This window comes from Ruditapes philippinarum, unplaced genomic scaffold, assembly GCF_026571515.1.
Source record: "Ruditapes philippinarum isolate M1 unplaced genomic scaffold, ASM2657151v2 ctg3223_1_1_1_1, whole genome shotgun sequence".
In the NCBI taxonomy this organism is placed as follows: Eukaryota; Metazoa; Mollusca; class Bivalvia; order Venerida; family Veneridae; genus Ruditapes; species Ruditapes philippinarum.
In genome coordinates, this window is record NW_026856821.1 from 140,362 (window position 1) to 162,105 (window position 21,744).

The 21,744-nt window shown below is 31.1% G+C and overlaps 1 protein-coding gene across 1 annotated transcript; it reads left to right on the forward strand.

The window, feature by feature from the left end:
* The first annotated feature begins 366 nt into the window (after positions 1-366).
* On the forward strand, positions 367-9,270 carry LOC132747808 (SPARC-like). Its single transcript, XM_060737312.1, has 2 exons — positions 367-1,186; positions 7,144-9,270. The coding sequence occupies exons 1-2, from the start codon at positions 901-903 to the stop codon at positions 7,722-7,724; spliced, it is 867 nt and encodes a 288-aa protein (XP_060593295.1). The 5' UTR covers positions 367-900; the 3' UTR covers positions 7,725-9,270.
* Positions 9,271-21,744: the final 12,474 nt, after the last annotated feature.

Consider the following 21,744-nt stretch of genomic DNA (forward strand, 5'->3'; position numbering starts at 1 on the left):
TTAGTGACCCCATTGATATGATATAGTTAGTAAGTATTACTATCTAAAAAAAAGTCCGATGTTAGTGCTCTACTGAGCCCGTTTTTGCCTGAAATCATATACGGAATTACATCTAGACGGTCTATTCTTGTAGTTTAAAGCTTATGTAACAAAGGACATTACATATATCTGTGTTTTCTTGACTTCAAAATCCTTTATAGTTTACTAGTGTAACATTCTATACCATTATATTTTATTACCATATATATTCTTTCTTCAAAGCTTGATATTACGTACAATAACTCTAGCTTTTTAAGTTTACCCCCAATTAATACGCCCATGTAATGCGCAAAATGAGAGAGGTAGACCGCTCTATAACATTTTCTCCAAAGCCTTTGTGGTATTGGTAAATTACAGTTGAGTTTACCACACTAGAGCGCAAGTTTACAATTTACTGCGCTCTTTACTTCAATATATGATTGCGTTCATTGTAATTTTCATACAACTTTTCAAAGTAGAGGGTGGATACTTAAGAGATTTTATTAATAGTTTTCATAACAGTTTGTTAGTTAGGAAATAGTTTATGCGACGGAATGTAGTTCAAACAGCGGAACATATGTAGTATTTATCACTTATAAATTAATTTCACTCTTTGTTGTGGAATACTGAACTGACGATGGTTTAAATGTGGTTTTGAATTGAGAGATAGTTTGATTATTGTTATGAATAGTCCGGAAAGGCAAAATCTGATCATGAGACAATAATATATGGACAAATGTTAAATACATTCAAAATATTTTGAAACAGCGACGTGGATGTGATGCTGTGTTATGAAATGACTTAATACTTCTTTCTTCATTTTTCTGGATTAAGTAAAGTAAAATAAAGACACCATATCTTAATTAAATATAATTTATCAATATGAGATTTTCTTGGTTGCTTGTGACACTGTTTTACGTGAAAACACGTCTAGTAGCGGGATACGTGTACGATGCGGATTATCTCATCCCTCGTGAATGTGACTTGTGTCTCGCGAGCACGTGCCCTCAGTTGACGTACTGTGTTGGTGAGGTTGTGAAAGACCATTGCGGCTGCTGTCAGATCTGTTCATCCGACTTGTTTCCTAAACAACCTAAAAAACATCTATCAGAGACGCCGGTAGAAGAACCGGCGACCGGGGCACTTGATAGCTATGAAAATAAATCTGGTAATTTTTAATTGAAGTATCATACATTTGTATAAATTAACCGTTTTACCATATTTACTGACGTTACTTTTTTAAATCTTATTTAGACAATTTAACCATTTAGCACTTTATATATTTATATATAAAATTAGTATTTTTGAATATTTAAAGTTAACAAAGTTTTTATTTGAATCAGTACTTAACATATATATGATATTAACATGTATATGCTTATGAATTGTGAGAAAAACGGTTGTAAAAAACATTAATTTATACATGTACCTGCAGATACATGTACATTGTGATAAGATTATCTGATGTAAGATTATAGGATTAAAAATATACAAATAAAATTCGGTTTAAATAGATTTCAATCAAATGCAGGAAACATGCTTTTAAAACAAAATAAGGCGCATTATGTTCCAGAAACGATTTTTCCTTCTTTTAAAAGGGCAAATTAGAGCTTTATAACATTTAAATAACGGTTTTAGAACTTGTAAGATGCTTATCACCCGAGAAAAGAAGCATATAATTTGAAATAATTTGTCAAAGTAAAAGTAGCAAATGTAAACAAATTAGTATTGTAGCTTTTTACCACTTAATAATTTCGAAAAGAATCATTGAGGTAAATTCTGTTATCTGTTGCTTATTTTTATCTAAAAAAATCTTAGTGTTCTTCTATTTGATGAAAAAGATAAACAAACACATAATAGATTTCTTTCATGATCCATTTCTCTTTGATAAAATTTTCACAGGATTAATTCAGATTTGATTAGATTATCTTTTTTGAACGAAAACTTACATCTCATACAATTTTAATTGGAGATGCACACATTTGTAATTAAATGTTCGTTTTGGATTTTAATGTATTTGCCGCTTGTCATACTATTTATTTTGACTTTTTAAAAATTTTATTTTCAACATCATAACAATTTACGTACATATGAATATCTAAGAATTGAAAATTTTCAAGTTCATACAATGCCTCTTAACGTCCTGTTTTAAAGATATGTGTGGTTTAATGCACGAACCTAATTTTTGAACGTTTAGTTAGATACTTTCTAGTATGATCGCATGATATACACACTATCAGGTTATGTCTCGATCTAAAACACAGTTAGGTCTCTATATTTTTCTTTGCGTGATGAATTTGAATAAGAAAAAAAATGATTAAATTAAATCACCATCTACTAAACTACGATTTTGAAAAAAAATCTTCCATCAGTTCTAAACAACCATATTGTTGCTGTTTTGCCTTACTGCGCGATTTTTCCAATGAAATACTGAAACCCTTGTCTTTGCAAGGCATATGTGCGTACGTGGGCGACAGGTTATGTCTGTTGACTTTAAACCACTTTGCTGCCAGCTGTATGTTCGAGTCCCGCCAGCGACTTATGCTTCTTTCAGGCAAGGAAGCTATCAAATTTGTTTATGGAACTTTGGTGGTTCTATGCAGGTGCCCGTTAGTGTCTTAAATAATGCACGAAGGGGCAGTTGAGGCCGCAAGTAAAGCTGGAAAGTCGCCATATGACTTTTTCGGTGATGATGCGGCGAAACACCCACATAAATCAAGCAAGTCATTGTCAGTAATAAAGCTTTAGCAGAAAGAAAGTCGTTATAAACGTGTTATTTTATTCTACCAAAGTCATATTCTTTACAATTTATATGTTAATTGCACTAAAGTAATGTTCATTTTCAAACCAGCAAACAATAACTTAGAATAAGAAATTAAGATAATTACGTTGTAAATGCAACAAATGAGATCATAATAAATGACTTGTCCATTAAGTGTTCCAAACTTCCTGAAACAATTACATTTTGTATGATACACTTGAAAGTTGCTCCGAACAATTACTTAACAACTCTTATAGACAATCGGTTTCAATACGTGGACCTTTATACGTTACTCCGATGAGTATACTTATTTTATATATCTTTAAGTAGGTTCAGCCAGTGAATAAATTCGTTTGGTTTCAGTATTATGCTACAATTATAATTTTTGAAAATTGATTAGCGAATATCAGCTTTTTAATGATATTAACATATGAGATTAAACTAACAGATTATTATAAAGAATTCATTACACATGTACGTGCAATTTTATTATATAATTATGTTAAGAATACTTCAAACCATTTCAACATGTTAACAAATATTGTTAAAGATTTTTAAAAATTACTTAATTAATTTGAGATACTATAAATAAGTAGTGCTCGCTACATAAAATCACTAGTTTTATAATCATAGTTTCATTTAAATATGTCTGACGAGAACAAATTGCGTGAGCCTACTCGGGAGAATCTATGACGCAGTCACTTTACAGCTATGACCTAGTGTACCTTCAAAACTTAAATACTGTCACACAAACTTGCCTTTTTGGGTGGTCCATAATAAAAATTTAATTGTTTTTTCTCCTTAAAATATTTCTTTAATATTTGATATAGTATGTTTTTCTATCTTCAATTGCTCAAGATTCATAGAGCGTGAAGTCGCCGTAATGACAATGCAATATCATAGTATACATTTCATAAATGAATATTTAAAACGTTTACGAGAATATGCAATAAATATTCTATTACTGTTTCATTTTATTATCATATTCAGTGACGAATAGAATTTACAATATCGACAGCAACAAACAATTACTTTGTATCCTTTGACAATATCGACCCCAACCGCTACCCCCCCCCCTCCAAAAAAAAAAAAAAAAAATAAATAAAAATGAAAAAAAAATATAAAAAAAATACCACCACCACCCCAAAAAACCACAACAACACAACAACAACAACAATAACAAGTAAACACAAAACACCAAATCAAACAAACTGTAAATCTTTTGACAATACCGAAACACACTATGATATTATCTATACAAATTGTCATTAGAACTTTTGACAATATCAAAAATCGCTATATAATCTTTGACAATATTGAAAATACTATTTACTTCTGATTTTGATCCAAATCCTAACAATAAAATTAAGTTTTATATATAACAGTTAAAAAATGATCTAATATAGAAGAAACTAACTCGTTACGGTAATTTGAGATTTCTTTTTACATTTTATTATAGATTTAAACACTCTCCCTTTCATTACGTAAACAAGAAGTACAATGATAAGTGTTTATCTCCACTGACTGACACCGTTTAATTTGATCTGATTATGTCATATTATTGTACAATGTATTATAGTTAGTATATGCAGATTTAAATGAAGATTTCGTCAAATAAGAGCGTGGACTAGACGTTTCATTATATCAACCAATTGAACATTTAATTAAAGGTTTATTGTGACTTTTGGCTTTTCTTTGCTATTTTCCACCAGCATGCATTTTTGTATAATTGAATCTTTTCTGTTAAAGTCTACCATTTTGATCTTTTAATCATGAAAGTCTTATTGATTATTAAAAAAAAGAAGAAAAAAACAAAAACAAACAAAAAAAACACGTTCAACGAAGTGTCAGATATATTTAATTATGTAAAATGTACAGTCATGTTAAATAGTAAACTTGAAATGTTTATATACATCTATTCACATTGGTCATATCTAATGTTTATTTATACATACGAGAACTATAAGCGCCTCTTTAAAACATTATTTACAGTTAGATTGTCTTTGATTAAGAAAGAAATAGAAAAAAACACGAAACATAGCTGACTAGTTACCAGAGGTTAAATCGAAAATAACATAACTTTAGTCGAATTTGTAATACTGCTTTTAAACATATGTGGTTGGTACGGTTTCTTGTCAATATTGCACCGAACATATCAAATGAAACACATGAAAGTTCCTGACGAATTTTATCAGCCTGGAAATGTACTTTATGCCAGTTAACCTATTTTACTTAAGAAACAATCATTGAATTAGTGTTAGGTCGTTGACTATTTCATTCATCATTTATATCAAATTTCCGAGAGGACACAGACAAATCAAAACATGTAGAAAGAGCGGTATGGATGTAGATATATTAGGATAGCTAACTACGCCTCCTTGTTGACATTTTCAACAAAATCATTCAGGACAACTAAATTTCTATTTTGTTTGAGAATATTTTGAATTAAAGAGGAAAATATAAATTTCTAATTAAAATAGTATCAAGGGCATAAAAGGACACCCAAATTAATCGCACTAATTTATACTATTATAAAACTATGTTTAAAAGTAAATTCTGATAACTTATTTAAACGCCAAAAATGTTAAGATTCTACAAAAAAGAGTGCAAACCGATTTTTTTGTGATACTAAATTGTTCTTTACAGAAACAGCATTAAATTGTGTAGATAAACTGTGTTAAACTTTAGATTTCGAGCATATATTACCACAGTACCTGACAACGTATAATTTTTACCCGTATTTATTTCACAAATTTCATTATATTACATATTTAAGGTATTTAGAAAGAGGTACCAAAATGTTTTTGAATTACTACAGTCAGGGAGCAAACGCTTTTTATAATAGACATACAATACGCGAATACCGTTATACACGTATAACAAAAACCCTTAAATGATTTTACCAAATATGCAAGCTTTCTGCCTCTAGTTTTATTACGTGATACAGAAATCCATCATTTATTAATTCCATTCCTCGAAGGAAAATGTCTGGTCCACTTAATAACCTACTTTATAAGCCTTTCACTGTCTCATTTGCAGTAATTGTTTTCTGTTGCAGAAATAATGTAATAAGAAAAGCGCCGATAAAGCGATTTACGAGGAGCAATTTCGCTTTCTGCTAGACTGTGGATTAGGAATTCATTACGCAATATGTTTTGGCCAAATTGCTAAGATGTGCATCGGCACTAACATTATTGAATTCTGTGATGGTCATTCAAAATTAACGAACAAAGTACAACATTATATTTAAGTCTTTATAGAAAAATCAGTTAAGAAATCGCTTAGATGAATTTGTTTCATACAATTAATAAAGATAGCGGTGCATGAATAGAAATAAATCAAAATATTGTCTGTAAGTAGCATGTATGTGCGTCTCAACTTGATCTGTATTATTAAGTTATTTGAGATGCAGTGCCTAAATTCCATTTTATTAAGTAAACTTTATATTAATAAACTATATAATACTATTTTAATAAACTTGATATTAATTTATAAATAAAAACGCCACACTTTCTTGTAGTGCTTTACAGATCAAAGACAACATTAAATCTAATCAGACTCATTATTGGCATGTATTATCTATATGATATCTAATTTCTAACAGTTATGAGTTTTACGGATGTTACCTGTACATTTTAAATAGTAAATTTTCCTGTTTAAAATTCTGAAATTTGAGGCATAACACGGCTGCCTTAATCATTAAGGAACTTAAATAAGGTGATAAATATATATAGCAAAAATTGTCGACTAGCTGACATCTTGTGCATTGATCTATACGAATACAAAAGTAACTATAAAATATTTAAAACAATTTTTACTCGCACAAATTCTATCATTTTACGTGTCACCATGCATTTTGCTTAAGCTATATTGGTATTGGCCGTTTTATTACACGAATTTACAGCACATGACCATTGTCTGGTACGGTCGCTTTATAACCTGTTGACAACACATTGGAACTTGACACGTATTTTATGTCTGGGACATTTTCTTCAAGTGACACTTGTTTGTACGCGGTTGTCAAATTTCCTTTAAATCACATGTTCTTTATTTGTTGTTATCAGAGAAAAAAATCAATATACGATGTATCTTAAACAGAATGTGAATTTTCTGTTTTACCTCTGAATGATGTACTTCCAGAATGATAATTTATCAACTTTATTTACTTTATTTTGTTGTGAAATCGCAGAATGTGTTTGGCCCTGCCACTAATCCATAATGTATAATCTAATAGACTTGTAAACTAGTTAACATGTTTTCATAAAAAGTTTGGCTTATCAACCTGCTTTGAAACCAATTTAGTACGTGTTTATTTCTATATTAATTAATGATTATTTGTTAATGTTCACAATTTCTGTATTCAGATGATCCATGCGAGAAAAGACGATGCCCAAAGTTCAAAGTATGCATGAAAAACGTGCAAGGCCTGCCAATATGTGCATGCCCTAGTTCATTCGTCTGCAAAAATCATGGCAACAGGGGAAAGTCGGAAGAAATATGCGGAAGTGATGGTCAAACCTATGACTCCAAATGCCACTTGCGAATTGCAAGCTGTAATGCTGCACGCAGAATCAAACGTAAACATGAAGGTGTATGCACGGATGCAGACGTTGCTGAAATTAATTCTATGAATAAACCGATGGAGAGAAAAGATTTTAATGAGATAGATTTCGGGAAAAATATTGATAAGCAAGAGGCTGAATATTTGGCTAATATTAATAGGGCGAAAAAACGTCGTTTGCGGCAGAAAAAGAAAAAGGAAAAGAAAAAGAGAAGGCAACGCAAGAGGGAAAGGAAAGAAAGAGCAAAGAAGAAAGGAAACAGACGACAAAAGAGAATGAAAAGACGCAATGACGGCTACAATATGTATTCAAAAAGATACGGATATTTGATAGGAAAGCATACAAAATGGGGTCGAAGTCAAGTAAGGAAGAGTAGAATTTAGACAGAAAATAAGACAATACGTTCCTAATATATGTGATAGAGTACAGCAAACGACAAAGGTGTCATTTTAACGCAGACGATACTGAACTACATTGATGTTGTGCTGTTGATTTTTTTTACCATTTTTTAAATGTTGTCATATTTATTTGTCATATTTATTTGTATTGTTGTGACACCGAGCAGACACGTTTTTGACATTAAGCGGAAGCGAGCATACAGATGTTTTGATGAATGGAAACAGTATTTTTCTTTGACAGATTTATTTCATTTTAGTACTCAGCTCCAAAACAAGTATGAAAGAAAAACACAATTGATTAAAATCATACTTTTGTTAAAATTAAACAATGCACATTTAAGTAAAAAATTGCCATTTAAAGAATCTACAATTTACAGCGGGAATTAGCATTAATGATTACAGTTAACTTAACAAGTATTCTATTTTTAAGATGTTTCTTCTTCATTTATAATCAATTTGTTATCAATTGTACAAGATATTTCTTTGTAATTATATATGTTAAAATATCAAACTTACATACATGTTTTTAAAAGAGATTATTTGGCCAAATTAAAGACCTAATGCAAACCCTACGGCAAAGACGAGTATTATTAGCTCTATAGTTCCATAGAAATATATTTGGCATAATCTTGAAGTTATTCATTTTATTAGTTAAATGCCTGTAAGATATCTTTGTGTTTTGTTTGAATATTGGATATAATTACCAAATGGAATTCTGATTCTGCGACAGGGACATGGAAAATTTGAAATGTAACGAATTTTCACCTTGGAAAAGATATATTACTTTTGATATTTCTATTTAATGTTAGAAAAAAGAAGTATAGTATGTATACATATAGTGTAATGTAGAACTAGAATGAGTGATATAAATTAAATGTGACTGTATAAACCCAATATCGCACAAATCAGCATAAATTATAACTCACCGAAAAAAAGAACGACAAGTTTAAGCCGTTAAAGATATCTGTAGACGTGACGTGTTTGTTTTATGAACACATTCTGAATAAGGAAAATAAGATGAAATTGATACATATGTGTCTCATAGGCATTTTGTATTTTAAAGTTAGTATATAGGTTGAATTGCAAATATATGTAGTTGTCAATCGATTAAAGGCACATTATGCCTCAGAAACAAATTAATTTTGACCTCTTTAGAAAGGGCAAACTATTTTATAATGTTACATTATGGTTTTTACTGAATGGGAGATGCTTGTTTTCTGAAGAAATTGGAATTAAATTTGAAATAAATATCATAAAAGTAGCAAAACGTAAACGAAGTAGGGTTTTGACTTCCATGCAAATACTAAGTCACCATAACTTTACTTATTGACAAAAAAAACAACAGATAAAAAGATGGTTCTGGCTATTGGCCAACTAGTAACTTTTTGGATAATATAAGAGTACACCAATATTAATAGCTTTCGAGAAATAAAAATAAAAGCATTTCTGAGGCATAATGGGCCTTTCAGAACATATGTTGTCTGGTAAATATTATACTCATCTCGATAAAATTAATAAAATTAGAATTATTTTTTCCTCGTTGTTTTATCGGACTTTTATATTACTTCATGTTGCTCCCAACTCTTTTAGATACTATGTCAAATACAACAATGTACAACAATACGTCCATACAATACGAAGCATTTAATAATATACTCACGTATAATTCGCTAAAATATACCACAAAAAGCATTGCATGATCATTCAGAAAGAAAATTATATGAATTTAAAGAATATAACCCGAATTCCACAGAATGTTTACATATTATGTTGATGACCGGACTAATTATAGAACTGCATCCAGACTTTTATTTCAGACGAATTTTTCAGTTTTGAAGCATATTCATTTATCTGTAGCATGGATGAAAGATATGAAGTTGTTTGAACCACTTTAGGGTAGTAACCAGTGATTGATTGTTATCACTTATGAAATATAGTCAAGACTCAAGTAAAACTGCAACCCAAGACCCGCTGGCCGAGGGCAGATATCTAAACAATAAATTAGGACACGCATTCCTTGGAAGGAAATTAATAAGTGCATTCCATGCATGTTTTTATAACATTGTACTGTCACGGAAGATACGGTAATTGAAATGTTTATGTTGTTTAAATTAAAACTGAAACAAGACACTTCATTACAAAGTCTTTAATCAGATAAGAGAAAATAATAATGTTTATGAATAAAAAACCTAGAAAGGAACAAAATACAGCTAGTGTGATATTTCATCCTGAATGTTTGAAAGATTAATATACAAGATAACGTAAATCTATTAATTTACGTGATATTCGTTTACGTGATATTTAACGAAAGATTACATTTCCACATTTACTATGACAGAGGCAGTTTTACTTGTCCGCAGGACGACCTATTGAAATAGAAACAGAATGTGTATCTTAATCAACCAAAATGATATACAGCAAACATATATTAAAATATTCCCTCTGCATATCGAATATACTCGTGTAATATTTTTATAATCGTAAAATAGTGTAAGTGCAGTTGACCATGTCAATATATCATAAATAGTTTTTTTTTTGATGACATTACTGTCCTCAAGTGTTCATTATAATGATAGTATGTTTAGTGTGAACAACAAGAAGATGTAAAGTTCAGTCAAATTAGATAGGGTAGACGTCGTGTTTAGTTGATTCATGAAGCATTATTTCATCACATACGTATTTTCCTTTGAGCCTTACCACTTGTGTATTGTATAAAGGGTATGTGGTGGTTCATGCTGTATATATTTGCGACATATTACTGTTAATTTACGTGGATATCAGATATTGATAACTTGCAGACGTTGTAAAACAAACGATGCTCTATTGGTACCGAAGACAACGAAATCGATTCCCTGCCAAAATATATTACAAAATATATTTCACTCATATTTGCAATTGAATTTGCTGTTACAAATCTATCAAATTAACAATGATTTAGTAACTGCACCGAAAACCAGACATACCTTTCTCTTACATTCTATCAATTGTTCCTTCAAAGAAAACGGAGAAGTCAATTACAATATTTTGATTAGGTACTTGTCAACATCGCGCTGTTGTATATGACAGGGATAAAAAAGAAACTACGACTACGTGCGATGTAAATGAAATGTAAAAATTAAGAAACAACAGATATACAACTGTATTTTCTTCTTAAGCCATGCAGCGTCATGATTCATGTCACATGCTGTTTTAGAGACCTAATATTATCTCAAGCACTGGAAGCCGTAAGGATAGATATAGCTGGTTATTATTTATCTAACAGGAAATACTTCAACGTACCTGGTGACATTCGAACCATTGCTGTTTTAAACAACTTTTTAACAAAATTGATAACGTGTCACAGAAGCGATGCTACCAAACAGAGAAGTCGCTCCTCAAGCAAATGAATGGACTGGCACCTATGATAATGTTTGACAAGTATCGCTTATGCATGATATTTAAATATACTACATAGACGCGGATTTAATGTCATCATATATATAAGTGGGTAAATATAACTTGGCATTTAGATTGTTGCAACACTCTTAATGGCACACAATTTGTTAATATGTAGATAAAAGGTGTAACTACAATAGGGGTTTTATGGCTATTATCCTGCGCTCAATATCTGTTAAAGACTATTACAATGATATTTCATTAGTCTGTGTGCAGCATGTGATTTGATAAAGTATCAAAAGTCAATGATCATCATTCATTAGTATATCAGATTTCTATTATTTTACATTTATAAAAAAGCTAAACAAAAAGAAACGTTATTCACTTTTAATAACCGTTACATGCTAGAGCGTTTTAACATTGACTGCTTCTTGTAACATTTTTCATTGTCACCAGAAAAGACATCGAGCAGTTTAGAAACATTAAAACTCATTATTATATGATCTAAATATAGCTGCAATCTCATTGGTCCAAACAGTAGTCAACAGAACTTTTTGTAGAATCATATTCACTGGGTGTTGTATCATAGACATCGCCTCGGTCAATATGTCATCTGCCGGTAAATATCACATCATATTCAATGGCACACTAGTCAATATTTGTATAATATCTGATATGATGTGTTTTACTAAGTAAAGGCTAAATATGTTTTTTATCAAATAAAAATGTGATAAGCTTTATTTCATGACAGGTACTCGTAAATGTAAACTTCTAACACTCCAGATTTTGTCACTATACACAAAGAAGAAAAAACCGGTGTTGAACTGCCAATAAACACTGGTTAGGGACTACATGTATATTCGGCTGTTATTTATTTTACCTCGATAAGATAAGATAATGTACGACAATTTTATTGACATGTTCAGTTCCTACTATGTATTCATTTTCATATAATGCTAAAATAACATATCACATACACAAACGCCACATGTTTGATCCATATCAGTCATTGAAATTTATATAAGACAAATCGGCTCCAATTCGTAAGGAGCGTAATTGCATCATCCTAAGTATGTGAAAAGCCTGACCGCGCTCTCCCTTGCGCCCTGTCCTGTTTTTGTTTAGGTTCCTCCTGGGCTCCTTGCCACTGGTTTTTGTTGCTGGGTCGTGTGGGGGTTTGCGTTTGCCGCCTTTCCTTGTTGATCTTGTTTATCATATTTTATTCATAAAGGCGTAAGAATGACATCATTTTAGAATGACATGGGTATATTTTGAATATTTTTTAATACCTTTGGGACTGAAGGATGCGAAATAGAACATCATTATACAAAAAAGTCAGCGGGTATAATCTCCGCTTGAAAAACAGCGTTAGTGATATCCTTTATATTGTCTTGTTAAAATCGAAATGATTTGTTTCGTTTTGATGCGAAAAAATTAATCTATCAGGCCTATGGCCGTCATGGTCAATTTCTATGCAACAAAACTCCAAACCACCGGTGTTAAATAGACGATAAACATCGCTGAAACCGATATTGTTTCATAAATGAGCATGCTAGAAAAATCTGACATTGATTTGACATGCAGATATACTAACTAAACTTATTATCAACTGTTATTATCATAGTGTTTCTTTTAATGAGTATAATTAATTGCCTTGGTTTCAAAATGATGAAAATATATTTACCAGCATGCCCTTTCTAATAAATGATTTCTCTAACGATACTTTCAGATAACATTTATAAGATAAAAACATCAAGATCTGAGAAGAAGATTCCCTCTTTGTATAACAGTCTGAGTAATAAGATATGTTATTACGAAGTGTGTGACCTTTGAATACTAGCTAACTGTAAAGAAAGTTGAAATTGGGTATAACTTTCTTTTGTCTAAAATAAACGAGGTATTCTTACTGAACTTTTGTTATCAGAGAATAAATTTACAACTTTATGTAGATACAATCTCAATTTAAATCAGTAATTATCTGTTGTAGATTTCCTCAACAGGTGCATGATTTTGTTCTTAATCCGCCTTTACATTGATTAAACCCTTTAAAATCTGGGAAAGGGGTGTTCCGTTGGAAGCAGTGAAACAGAATATTTCTTTCAATAGACAGATAGGAAAATATTTGTTCATTTTTTGAATAAATCTTATCTTACAGACGATTAATTTATGTATGATTATAAAAATGATTTATATTATCTTTTGAAAGAGCATATTTGATTATTGACGGGTGTTTATAACAAGATGTTATGCCACCGCATGTATTTAACCGAAGTAGATCTTTTTTGTTTCTTTACCATTTACGTTGCAATATAGCTGTAGTGTCAGTTGAATTTTGGAGTCAAGGTAATATTTCAGCATGTCAAATGCGTGACAATGAGCAGAATGTGTCTAATGTTGGGATACAAACAATACTGCAATCATTGATTCAAAAATAAAAGAATTTTTACTTGAATAACGCCTAGCCCCTGTCGATTCAGAGAAGAATATTGTTAAGCTTTTACTATTCACTTTCAAATTTAACTTATGACCCCCTGGGTAAGGCCAATTTGACACTAGGGGCACAATTTAAACAAATTTTGTTAGCTGACTTTTAGATGATATAATATACCAACTACCATAGCTATAAGCCTTGTACCTTCAAAGATTTTTTAAGTTTTCAACTATATGTATATAAAGAAATTCAATGAACTCTCGAAGCGGGCCAATTTTGACCCAGGGATATAACTGAAAATCTTTGTATAGGTCCACTCCCTAGTGTTTTAGGCCAATTATCTGTTTGTTTGTTTGTTTGTTCCATTTTAAGCCCTTTTCTAACAGTATTTCAGTCATATAGGCGGGTAGTTTCCTAACCATCGTTCCTGGAGAGTTACACCAGTACTAGACTACCTTCCTCCGTGCTAAACTACCAAAGCATCTCCCGGGGATCGAACCCACGCCAGCGAGGTTAGAAGTCATCGACTCTAACCCCTCGACCACGGAGGGAATTACCTAGCCTCAAGCCTTTGTTTATTCAGAGAAAAAGATCTTTTAAGTTTTTACTATATACATAATAAGGAAAACCTTATTCCCCGGACACCTCTGTTCAGCATATAAAAAAGGACTCCACTGTGGATTTTTGACATGACATGACTGGATTTTCTTTTTTGAGATTTATGTTCCATTTGATGTAGATCTAAATTAATAAATTGTACGCATAATTTCAGATAATTCGCAACAAAATTATTATTCTTATTGTGAAAATTGAAAAACTGAAAAGCGTTGCAATTTTTTCACTAATGTGGCCTGAAAATACCGAAAAAATACGACTTTTTTATTTATTTCTGAGAGCATATCTGTCTATTTAAGTACCAAAGCTTATCTTTGTTAGAAATTCAAATTTCATGTTTTGTGACTGTTTGAGACCTCAGTAGAGTTCCTTTGTAACATAGCACATGTTTTATATTCTCTATCTGTTAAGGAATTTAATATTGCTATTTTTCTTCGTTATATATTTGTGGCGAATTCTGATTGGAAACATTGACTTTTTAGGACTTGATAGATAAACTGAATGTAAAGGTTTAGCTGGACTCAGAGGACTAACTTTAGCTAACTTATATAACGGTGTTATGACCAAAAAAATGGGTAGTCGTGTTTGAAGTCATTTAGTTTAGTTGTTTTTGGTTATGAGTACTATAATTGCATTGAATACTTGTTATACATGTATTGATATTTTGTGGGAATAATACATTTTAAATTTTTTCACGGTCCTCATGGGCTCCTTGCCACTGGCTCTTGTTGCTGGATCGTGTCGGGGCTGCGTTCATTGAATGCCGCCTTTCCTTGTTGATCTTGTTTATCATATTTTATTATTTCTTGAGTTCTATTAATTCTTTGCCTAGAGAACCACAAAGCGTACACTGTTGCTAGCGGTGGGATACATTTCCTGTGGATTATTGTATCCCTAGAACAATCTACGTTGTGAGTTCTTCAATAGACAACGGTGAACATTTGTGGCCAGAATGTCCGCGTTGTAGATTTTGTTTCAAAACAGACTGATTTAGGTGTGGATGAGGAGCCAATAATAAACTCTCCGACCGCGTGCTTGACAACATGAAGGATAAAACGGATTCAAAGGAAAAGATGCCACATGCTTCAACTTGTGATTCCAAAATCAGTGAAGCGTTCTTTCTGCCAAATTATGACAGCAATGTTAATACATTGTCTCCAATTGGAATTGAAAAGGATAGTATTTCCGTTTTTACAAACAGACCAAAGAGAAAATGGATAACATTTCTGGTTTGATGGATAGCAGTCAATATTTTTCAGCAATATAGTAGCGGAATTTTGAAGAAAACATACATACTTATGTTTGAGCCAGTGATATTTTTTATCGATGAATTTGTACTTTTATAGTTTCCTCTCAGTTGTTATGACTATGACTTCCAGCGTTCGTCAGGACCTAATGGACAATCATACAAGAAGAGTGGTTAAGGCAAATGGAACGTGAAAAACATTAAAGTTGACTACAAGAGTGGGTGTGTTTAACACCTTGAGTGTTACAAAGATCGAACAGACGTGGAAACTTGTAAATTGGGCACCTACGTACACTTTCAATTGGATACAGTGAACACATTGATTTAGAGGAAGTGACACCATGGCGCTTATTTGATCTTTTCCAGGAAGAATTCAAAGAATATGCTTCTCAGTATTGTGAAAGTGGTATCGTATATTGGAAGTAATAATACAAAAGGCATTGTGAAGGTTGGACCTTTATTGACTGTCTAGATTCAACGTGTACAAAAATCAAAAGTAATAATAAACAAAACAAACAACGTACACCAGACCTGACGTCAAATACTGCGGTAAGACGTAACATAAATAAAAGCGAAAATATATGTGATCATCTTGAGGACAAGTATCATTATAAAAACAATCATAAGTGATGGATTTAAACAGTAAATGTGCAAAAAGAGAAATAGTCAAGTGTGACTAACAACATTTTTCTCAGTAATGGGTTAGTTGTGTTTAAAGTCATTCGGTTTAGTTATTCTTTGGTAATTGTAAATGTATGGAATACATGTGATATTGATATTTGGTGACAAAAATACATTTGTAATTTTAGACTGGAGAGTTAATTATTTCATGAGTACTGTTAAATCTTTGTCTATAGAACCACGAAGCGTAACATATATATTTTTTAATATTATAACAAAGTAAACATTACGTGTTAAACTATAAACGTACTTGTACATGTTTTGTAAATGCTATGTGTTAACAATGCCACAAATCTATTTTTAAGTTTGACAGTGTAGTATTATACTAATATTAATTTTATTAATATGAAAATTAGTGTAGGAAACGAATTAAACACTTTTTGTTTTCTCAGAATTTTCATTTTGCTTTAATTATTATCGTTATAATTCAAATTTAATGTCAAAAAATGGTGCTTAACGAGTATAAATAATTAACATATGTAATACTGTAGTGTTTCATTGATTTATTTTTATATCATAGAAGTATTAAAAAAAACTACTCATTTTCAGTTCCTTCAGGTTTAGGCAATGTTTAATTATCTAAGATTAATTAGATAGTCTCATAAGTTTATTGATCAATACGTTACATCTGATCTTTATAGATTAGGAAGCTTTGCTTGGAACAGACAATATAAAACTTTAAGTACAAGGTCATTATTTTCATATCCTTTTGCAATTTTGCAATATAATTTGCAATTATAACAATGACTCTATCTTAAAAATGAAATTTGACATCCAAAACGATTTTATACAAATTGGTCCCTACCGATGTTGTCGCTTCGGATCCCGCCAGGAATTTTTTTAATTCTCAAGCTTGTTTATGGAACGTCGGCTGTTTGCCTGAGGTGCACGTGCCCGAAATATTGCATGGAAGGAATCTGAGGCATTCCTCCACCAGTATAGCTGGTCACCATGTGACTTTTGGTAAAGAAGCGAATTGATAAACAAATACAATATAGTTTGGTTTTGCAAAGAAGCATTATATTTTTGTCTATATTTTGAAAGAATTTGCATACAAAGTGGTTTTCGTCTTTGACAACTAAGTTATGACAGCAATGCAACAATATCATTGCATTTCTTTTTAAATAAAAACAATGAAATTTTATTTAAATTGAGTATAAATTAGCAATTTATAAGTTTAGACTGTCGTCCGTTAAAATCATAATCACCTACAGGATATCTGTATATGATATATTTTTGCTAATAAACGCTACAAACTATAAAAAAAATCGCACGTCTATTTCATGTGGAACGTTGCAAAATTAAAAAAAAATATATGTATAAGATATAAAAGCACATTTATATTGTGTAATTTTGTATTTATATTGTATAAGTCGTCACTATTTATGTTGTAAAATTCCGCATTTGTATGATTATTATTTATGATTTATATTTTTATAAACAAGCTGACAAAGCCATATTTAACACACTTCATGACCTCTTGCGGTTAAACGTATCGCCATCTCTATATCGTGTAAACCGTCATGGTGGTTCTTCTTAGATGTCGAATAGGACACACGTTCTCATTTTTTGAAAGGCGATGGTGCTCTTTTCATTTTGCTTGTAATGATATTTGAAGATATAACTTACTCAATTAGTAACCTTGTACTAAACGCGATTTTGACAGAAGACCATGTAAAATACCCAAAGAAGGTCTAAAGCAGCAAACTTGAAAATTTTGCAGGCTCGGTTTGATGGAGCCTGTTCATGGGCGGTAATTTCAAGTGCAAACTACCATCCACGTCCCCTAACACCGGCTTAAGCAGTATTAAACATCTAAACATGTAATGGTCATTTAAAACCATCCGTAGATGTAAAATCAGTTTTAACCTTGTTACGATACAGGCAATAACTGAATATCAGAAGAATTTTCATTAACAAACTGAAATCTGGGGATCTCATTGGCCATTCTAAAATAAAATGAAAAGCATAGTTCTTGCCATTAAAGAATATGGAAATTTCTAGGGAATGTTGTTGTAAATTTAAAACAAATATAAGGGGAAGTTCTGAAATAAAATGTACAGGTAAGTTCTTTTACTTTCTTCGTTAATTTGTTGAGATATTTCAGTCATGTTTAACCATACTCCCGCAAAACATGTTATACTGCGATCACATTTTCTAGTGAACATTTTATTTTACATATTAAGATCTTACTCAGTTTATTTTACACATGAACCTATTGTGTAAAGAGTTTGTCCAAAATAACGACACCACCAATAACGTCCACAATTTTATGTACTCATGCAAATGAAAATACCGAAAAACACACCTATCAGGAACCCTCAGTTTAAAAAAAAATCAATAAGTGTCCGACATATTATATGATCATTGATACGTGGAATTGGTAATAGTTATTATTTGCATAGAATTTGGCATATTAATAAATTATTTATAAATATACTTGCCTACCGACTGCGAAGATGTTGGTGTTGGAAATTCAGTTCACTTACCGATACACGACAGATACATTTCCAAACACCAACATCTTACAGTGTTCCATTTATCAAGATGAATATCACCGCTGTTTATACTGGCAATTGTATCAAAAATACTTTTTACATGCGAAAGGTTACTTACATGTTTTAATTTCTTTAGTGTATTTAAGTATTCCTTTGGATTTTATAACCAACAAAAAACGTTCTCCTTAATATATTTCCTTTTCATAACACTTTAATTGTTTAAATATTCATTTTTCAATTCTAAAATGACATTCGATATATAAAAATAATACATTTTACATTGATATTAAAAAAAGAACTGTAACGAAGTAATAGAGTAACAAATGAGTTGAGCCGCGTCATGACAAAACCAACGTAATGGGTTTGCGACCAGCATGGATCCAGACCAGCCTGCGCATCCGCGCAGCCTCATCAGGATCCATGCTGTTCGCTATCAGTATCTTTACTTGTAATAGGGTTGGTGAGCGAACAGCATGAATCCTGATCAGACTGCGCGGAGGCGCAGGCTGGTCTGGATCCATGCTGGTCGCAAACCCATTATGTTGGTTTTGTCGTGACGCGTCTCAAATTGTTCTAATTGTGCGTGGAGCTTAAACCCAAACTTTTGCACAAGCTATGATGCAGTGGGGTAATGGACTTTTAGACTATCTCTTGAAAATTATTACAATTGTTTTTGTTTGTGAAATAAAGATTAACTGTTTTTATATTTTTGTCCTTTTTTATCATAGTTGTTTGCATTTTACTAAATATAAATCGTTTATAAGTAGTTTTCTATTCTATACTTAGTCTATGTATTATCTTTTTATTTATTTTGGCATTATTTCATATGATTACATATTTTATAAAGTCAAAACAAATAATAAGGACACAGAAACAAACATGTATTGAAAACTTATAAATTAAATACATAAGTTAACCAGGTTAACTTCGGCCGAGTATCTTTTTTAAAGATACTTCTTGCTTTGGTTTAATTACCTCATGTTAACTATTGAACCTGATGTTAACATGTAACCAAATCATTACTAGATCTTCTTGCTACTCGTAGACAGATTGGTTTCATTCTGTGTTACTTTACCCTATACTGTCTCCAGTATATGACGTCAATTAACATCTTTACAGACATTTCACATACAAATAACCTTTGACAAAGCCATATGTCGCAGATATTTTAAAGTGATGATTATTAACTTGGAAATGTTGATATCGGGTGATCAATCTATCGCATAAAAAACTTTATAGCTTAGACTAATGATATCCATGAAAAATTGTAATTGTCCATGTCTCGTAAGCAATGCATTTTGACGCCTGTATTTATTTCATTTTTTTTCTATTGAATTTAAAAGCTAGGAATGAGATAAGACACAGTGAAAAATAACAACAATATTTTAACATGCGCCACACTTCAATTTTTTGTTTATTAAACATACTGGACAATATTGTACAATTACATACCTTGAAAATATGCACTGAATAAGAAACGGAATGTTTACACGCCATATGATGCCAGACCAGATGCCATCATAAGACAGCTAAATGATTTTTATCCTATAGACCAGTTATAGTTTATATATATTTTTTTGCATATTACATATTTATTTTCATGTTTGAAAAAAGTAAATAAAACAATAAGATCTAATAACAAAGTATAATGGCTTCACCAAGAAAATGCCACTATAGTAACCCAATCGCATTTCCTTCAAAAAGAGCGCAGAAAGTGTTTAATCTAAAGGAAAAATGGCCAGGAATAATTTTAGTAATTAAAATGTCTTTCAGACTTTGTTCTAACATATGACAGTATCCATGACACGTTAGAACATAACTTGTTTTCAGCAGCCAAGTTCATATTTATTATTTTCATACATAAGGATGACCATTGCAATATTCATAACTTGCCATATCTAAGATTATAAACTTATGTAAATGACTGTCAAAATAGACAAATTACACTGAATAAATAACACTTTAGCTAAAAAAGAATTTGGTGTAAACAGAATTTAGTCTAACATAGTCTTGAAATATCGTGAAAGTGGATTTAGAGTATACATTTACAATAAATCGATTTACATAACTGTATAAAAACGAATGTCATTTTTGAAGAATGGCAGAAACAAAGAAGACATGCCTTTCACAGGAGTTGTTCGACTTGTAATCTATCTGTTTATTCTAAAGGCAAGTGCAACAGAGAACATTATCAAAACATGGCAATAGGTTACACAAGAAGCCTACCAGATATCAAGAGCTTGTGTCCATACAACCAATTTTGCCAATCTTCACCGTCAAAGGTAAATAATATTGATTAATTTAATTTTCTTTTGATTTGTTTAATTGAATTGTCTGCCAATCGCTATGGTATACATGTATCATGTCTGTTTAAAAAAGAAGTGAAATGAAAAGAAATGTCAATGATCTTACTGCCTGTCAAATTACTAGGTTTAAAAAATCTAAATGCACAGGATTGCAGCGGTTCAATTAAACATTTGTACATAAGGATTAAATATTTATAGAAGCCTTATGTACTAATATATTCGGAGTGAAATATTGATCTTATTGTTCAAAACAAATTAGGTATTATTACAATAATGAGAAAAATCAGTGGTTAATTGAATGTAACATGTTTTGAAAACATCGTAGGTAATTTATTTGTGAACAAATATTGATACGTTCATATCGTGATATCCTTAAAGTTAACTTTTAGACACACTAACATAGTTTTACATGCAGTTCATAAAAAAAACCCCATGTACCAGAAATAACCACCAAGTCTTGCGGTATATACAATCGGAACATCCTCAGTTATTATACATAATACCTTCGGACATAATACAGGACCACTTGGTTTTAGTTGTAAACAAAATGAGAGCGTGTAATACTTAATAATGTATAACGAATGTGAATATTTGACATACATACGAAAGTAAGGTCTTTAGTAAAATTATGATTGAAAATATGTCTCACATATCATCATCATCATCATCATCATTTTCACAATCACTACCAATTTAAAAATGCCCACTGATGAAGAATTATAAACAAATACGAATTTATATCAACCGGTAGACAATTTGTTCTTTCGATTTCTACAACAAAATAATATGTATATAAATTATGAGCAGTTAACTTTTATATCTATATTTACATTCACTTAATTTAGATGGACCT